A 5,625-nucleotide genomic window follows, 5' to 3' on the forward strand; every position below is an offset into this window, starting at 1 on the left:
AAAGGGGGGGGGGGGGGGCGGGGATGATGCTAAGCATGAAGCAGGCTGACCTGATGAGCCTTTTCTAAGAGACAACTGCACTTTAGGCCTCAGCTTCCTCTTCATGTCTCAGATTCTGTGGTAACTTTAGTTATGGAGTGGGCTGCAATTTCTTCTCTGTCTTTTGGGAAGTCTGTCAGAGGCGGGACAGTGTGAGGTCCCTGTGTGTTTGTGTTTGGCCAGGGTCTCTGATAAAGGGGGGGGGGGCGTTCTGTTTCTCTAGTTACTGGGAGCAGCAGTGGTTGGCCAGGAGTGTGAAGTACAGATTGTCTTCAAGAACCCCCTACCTGTAACCCTCACCAACGTCGTCTTCCGCCTTGAAGGCTCTGGGTTACAGAGACCCAAGGTCCTCAATGTTGGGTGAGTCTGAACTTTTCTCCTGTCCCTGATGTTGCCTATCTTTTCTCTTTGGCTGCTGTAGGCTTCAGTATTGTTTTTCCTTTTGGATCCACAAAACAGCTTGGGACAAGCTGGCAACCTTTGTGACTCAAGTCAGGGGCTTAAGGAGACCTGTTGGCAGTCCATGCTGCCATGCAATTGTCACTATCCAATTAGGGAACTAAAACTCCATATGGGGTCATTTGTGACCCTTGCTAGCATTTGTCCAGCACTGAAGAGTTGACCAGGCACAGGCAGGACTCTTATTTGGAGATCACAAAGGCCCTTTAAAGTACATCAGAGATCATAAGCCCAGAAACCCTAAAGACTTGGATTCCAGTTCCATTATTCCTTACTAGGTGCCCTTGGGTGAATGACTTAGCTTCCCTAAACCTCCATGTTTTCACTGTCAAGTGCAGATAACAATAGTACCTGCCCCTTAGATTGTTTAAGCCAGGAGGTGGCAGAAAGTTAGTCCTCTGCTACTAGTTTTATTTCCATGATCAGTCCAGGATTACAAATGAGGAGGCTGGAGCCATACCTTAGAGTCTCACAGCTCATAAGGGTAGACTGTTCTCTACCGTGGTGGCATGTACCAACCAGACTCTTCAGCTGGCTACCTGGTTTGTGCCCTGAGAGCCAAGTAGCAATTCCAAAGGAGTTAGCTCCAAGCCACACACAGCCTGGCCCCAATCCAGGGTTAGGGGAGGCTCTGATCCCAGAAGGGCACATAGAGCACTTGTGTCCCCTGGCCTGTGGCTGTCATTTCTGACACAGACACCTGAAGCCTTATCCCCACTCCAGAAAAGCACAGAGAGAAAGCGGAGAAGGTCAGAAGCTAACCTTTAAAACCAGCTTTCAGGGCTCCTGATGAAATCTCTAAGTGTAGGAATGATTAAATTAAAGAATTTCCCTGACTAGGTCAGAAATATAACTTGTATATACAATATAGGTTGAAGCTATAGAGTAAGTTTGGAATATTAATTATTTTTAAATAATAAAAATGTTGTATTTTGCTTTGAGAAGGCTCCTGAGGGAAAGCAGATCCACAAGAGGGGAGAGGGGTGAAGGACCCCTGCCCACCTGAAGACCCCTACTCCCCATCTTCCCTTATGCCTATTGGTGGTGACCATTAGGTCCAAGCTAAAGAGTCTCCTCTCCTGATCTTTTCCCCCAGCCGGGACCCCTGGGGATGCTGTGCCACATCACAAAGTAGCACTGTCCTCAGGATACCTTATTAGGATGTCTGGGTGCCCAGAGAGATGCTAGACAGCTTGCCCTACTAAGCCTGCCCTGGGATGTCTGTCAGTCACACTCATGTCATGATGGAATCTCCCCTGTCCTGGGGACAGACACCTCCTGGCAACTCTACCAGGCCTTTGACTCTTGCCCTCACTTGGATGTAAAGAAAACACCATTGTGCTGAGCCTCTGGAGACCTGGCCTCTGTCTTCAGCTGTAGGGCTTCCCTGAGTCTCTCCTGCCCAAGGGCCTGACCTCCACAGAAAACGAGAGGGTTAGATGGTGGCTCCTCCTCAGGAATTGCTCTCTTTGCACATTCTGCAGATAGTTAGCTGCTGTAACAAGACTAGAGTGTCCAGACATTTGGGAACTGGAAGGGGACATCCCTGAGCTGTTGGTTCAGATTTATTAGATTCCTAGATGGGTGTTCCTTGGCCTCTCATTTGTACATCAAAGGCTGTGGTATGGAACCCCATTATACCATAAGGTGTGCCACCCGAATGGAGTGACTGTCCACTTAATAAACATTCCAGGACCTACGCCTCCAGAGGGCTGTTGTCACCACCCAAACAGTCATGGGGAGGCTGCACTTGTGTTCCAATCCCTCAGGAATCTCCCCCAGGGCCTACAATGTCCTTAGAGTGGCCAGTTTTCCTTCTTGGGAATGGATTTAACTCTGGGGAAAAGTCTGAAGTCAGACTAATTTACAAAGAAAGCAAACGAGCTGGGTAATAATGTTCTTTTCAGTCCAAAATGAGGCATGTTGTGAAGGAAAGGTGGGCGCGCGCACGCGTGTATGTGTGTGTGTGTGTGTCTGTGTCTTAAATGTCTCAAGAAAAATCTAAAGAGTTTCAAGCTCTGCCTCCATGCAATTAAGGGCAGCTCTCACAAGACCATCTCAGTTCTGATATACCTGTTAGGAGTTGGTTTCTATTACCTATGCATAGGTGCAGGGCATTTCAGCCTTAGTAGTGACTAGAATTCAGCTAAACTCAAAAACATGTGTGGCAAGGGCCTCACCTGATACTAAATCTAGCACAGAGATAGGAAGAGATCCTAACATTACCACCTTTTCAAAGAAAGCAGTTTCTGCTGGGCACCAGTGGCTCACACCTGCAATTCTATCTGCTCAGGAGGCTGAGACCTAAGCCAGCCAGGGCAAGAAAGTCCATGAGACTCTTATCTCCAATTAACCACCAGAAAATCAGAAGTGGAGTTGTGACCCAACATGATAGAGCACTAGCCTTTAGCAAGAGCTTAGGGACAATGCCCAGGCCCTGAGTTTAAGTCCTATGACCTACAAGAAAAAAAGAAAGCAGTTTCTTTCAGAAACTTTTAATTATTGTAACATAAACTTTCTTTTTCCAGTAGCTTACACCACTAATCCTAGCTACTCAGACTGGGGTCTGATGATCAAGGTTCAAAGCCAGCCTTAACAGAAAAGTCTGTGAGACTCATCTCCAATTAACCAATAAAAAGCCAGAAGTGCGGTTGTGGCTCAAGTGATAAAGCACTGCCAGCCTTAAGTGAAAAAGGCAAGGGACAGTGCGCACATATACCTACACACACACAATTTCTGAACTGCGAAAATTCAATTATAGTTAAATAGACTTTGGGAGGCGGAGTCAAGAGCCCTTAACCTAATAACCTTTAACCTGCATCTATGGAGAAGGGGACAAAAATTAAGAACACAAAATTGAAATCAGTCAAAACATAACCTGTTATATTAACTTGAGGTTTTTTGTTTCATTTTATGCCAGTCCTGGGGCTTGAACTCAGGGCCTAAGCACTGTCCTTGAGTTTTTTGCTCAAGGCTGACTTACGTTTTAAGGCTTCCTAGTCCAACATATTATACACTCCTGCTTCCCATTCTTTGATTTTTTTTTGGTGGGGGGTCCAGTCATGGGGCCTGAACTCTGGGCCTGGGTGCTGTCCCTCAGCTCTTCAGCTCACTTGAGCCACAGAGCCACTTCTAAGGTTTTTTCCTTTTTGCTTATGTGGTACTGAGGAATTAAACCCAGGGCCTCATGCATGCAAGGCAAGCACTCTACCACTGAGCCACCTTCCCAGCCCCCCCATTCTTTGAGCTTAAAGGCACATCCAAGACCATTGTGTCCTGCCTCCCTTCATTTTAAACTCAATTCCATTTTATGTACCAGAAAGGGAGGACCAGAAAATTAAGTGACTTGCCATAAGCCATACACCTAACAAGTAGGAGCAGTTGAAGACTTGCCCAGGGAAACCTCTCAGAAGCAGTTTTCAGATCAAGTGCTTTGCCCCACAGAAAACATCTTTCTGGGTGACTTTATTGGAGGACTGTGATGGCTGCACAGGATCTGTCTGGCTCCAGATCCCCCAAGGCAGGCTTGGGTTGGATAAAGGCTTGGACAGAGTAAGACAGATTTTGGCAAGTACAAGCAGACAGCACATAAATGTCATCATTTATACAGGATGGGGAGGCAGAGCTAGAATCTCAGGCCAGGCCAGCTCTGCAGAGTGTCACAGTGGAGGTGAGCTGAGTGCAAGGGAAGGCGGTCAGTGGGGCTGGTCTGCAGAGGAATGGTAGAAGTAATTCAGCTGTGCAAGAGTGGGGACTGAGTCATGGTGAGCCTGTGGTTCAGGTTGAAGAGTTGGGTGCTCACCCCATCGGTAGCAGGGAAACTAAGCCCTGAAAGGATTTAGTTCACCTTTAAGTACTTAGCAGAACAGAATGGAAAAGTGAGATGGGAAAGCAAGGAGGCCAGTTAGAGACTGGTGAAAATCAATTCCTAGAGAGCTGGCTGGGAATAGATGAAGTCAGAGATCCATAAAGGAGGTGTGTGTGTGTGTATGTGTGTGTGTGTGTGTGTGTGTGTGTGTATGCATGTTCGCATATGCATGTACATACATTCATACCCTCCATACACACATGAACATATACAGGCATAAGGAATATGTGACATATAGTCAACAAGATTAATTGCCCATTCTTGGGAAGCACTTTGCTTTGTTGTCTGAGATTATATTCTAAGATTTTGGTGTATTCAAATATTCACTCTTATTTGGAAAGATGATGGTGGCATTTAACTTACTATCTTAGCAACACCAAAAATGCCTGGCAATATTATGCCTCAGAGTCTAATTTTGAAGTGTCCTTGGTCTTGGAAGGCTTGATGAGCTTGGAGGTATTTGGCAGGGCTGGAGTAGTGGGGATGGAGACGAGGGAGGGGCTACATCAGCCGCCCTTGTCCAGGTGAATGTGGGAGTGGGCAGGGAGGAGTCCTGGGATGACGGGGAGATCACTAGCTCAGGTGGCTGGGTGTGGAGCTGCTGAGCTAGCTATGTGGAGGCGGCTCTGGGGCTTTTAGGCTTTGTCTTGGTGTGGGGGTGGAGATTCCAGCTGAACCCAGAAATGCCTGAATTGCTCCACCACTTGCTCCTTCTTGCCTGGCTACCCTGGATCAGGCTTTTCTTACCCCGCTACCCCCTCCATTCACGATCCTGTCTCCATCCACAGAGACATCGGGGGCAATGAGACAGTGACACTGCGTCAGACATTTGTGCCTGTGCGACCAGGCCCACGTCAGCTCATCGCTAGCTTGGACAGCCCGCAGCTTTCCCAGGTGCATGGTGCCATCCAGGTGGACGTGGCCCCAGCCTCCGGAAGCAGAGGTTTCTCAGATGCTGGAGAGGAGAGCATTCCTATGGCATCTCGAGGTGGAGCTTAGCCTTGAGCCTGGAACCTTGGGACTGGAGTCAGATGAACAAGGACACTGCCCCAAGATGGGGGCTCACCACAGAGCGGCTCTCCAGGAACTCAGCAGGGAAGACCAGGGCCTCTGGGAAGGAGTTAATTTGCACCTGCTCTGGGTGGCACAGATGATAATAAACTGGTTTGCTTGTTTCTTTTTTTAAAGGAAGTTGCTGTTGTATCCATCCATTAGCCCACATCATACCATGAAATGTGGGGTACAGTGGCATTTCTGCT

General features: G+C 47.8%; 1 protein-coding gene across 1 annotated transcript in view; it reads left to right on the top strand.

Moving 5' to 3' along the window:
- The window catches only part of Tgm1 (transglutaminase 1), a 17,049-nt gene extending 11,663 nt beyond the window's left edge, over positions 1-5,386 (top strand). The window contains exons 14-15 of the mRNA XM_013025386.1: positions 263-399; positions 5,155-5,386. Of these exons, the coding sequence (XP_012880840.1) occupies positions 263-399; positions 5,155-5,365 (348 nt within the window). The 3' untranslated portion in view covers positions 5,366-5,386. The remainder of the gene's footprint in view (positions 1-262; positions 400-5,154) is intronic.
- Positions 5,387-5,625: the final 239 nt, after the last annotated feature.

Source organism: Dipodomys ordii, unplaced genomic scaffold (assembly GCF_000151885.1).
Source record: "Dipodomys ordii isolate 6190 unplaced genomic scaffold, Dord_2.0 Scaffold84, whole genome shotgun sequence".
In the NCBI taxonomy this organism is placed as follows: domain Eukaryota; kingdom Metazoa; phylum Chordata; class Mammalia; order Rodentia; family Heteromyidae; genus Dipodomys; species Dipodomys ordii.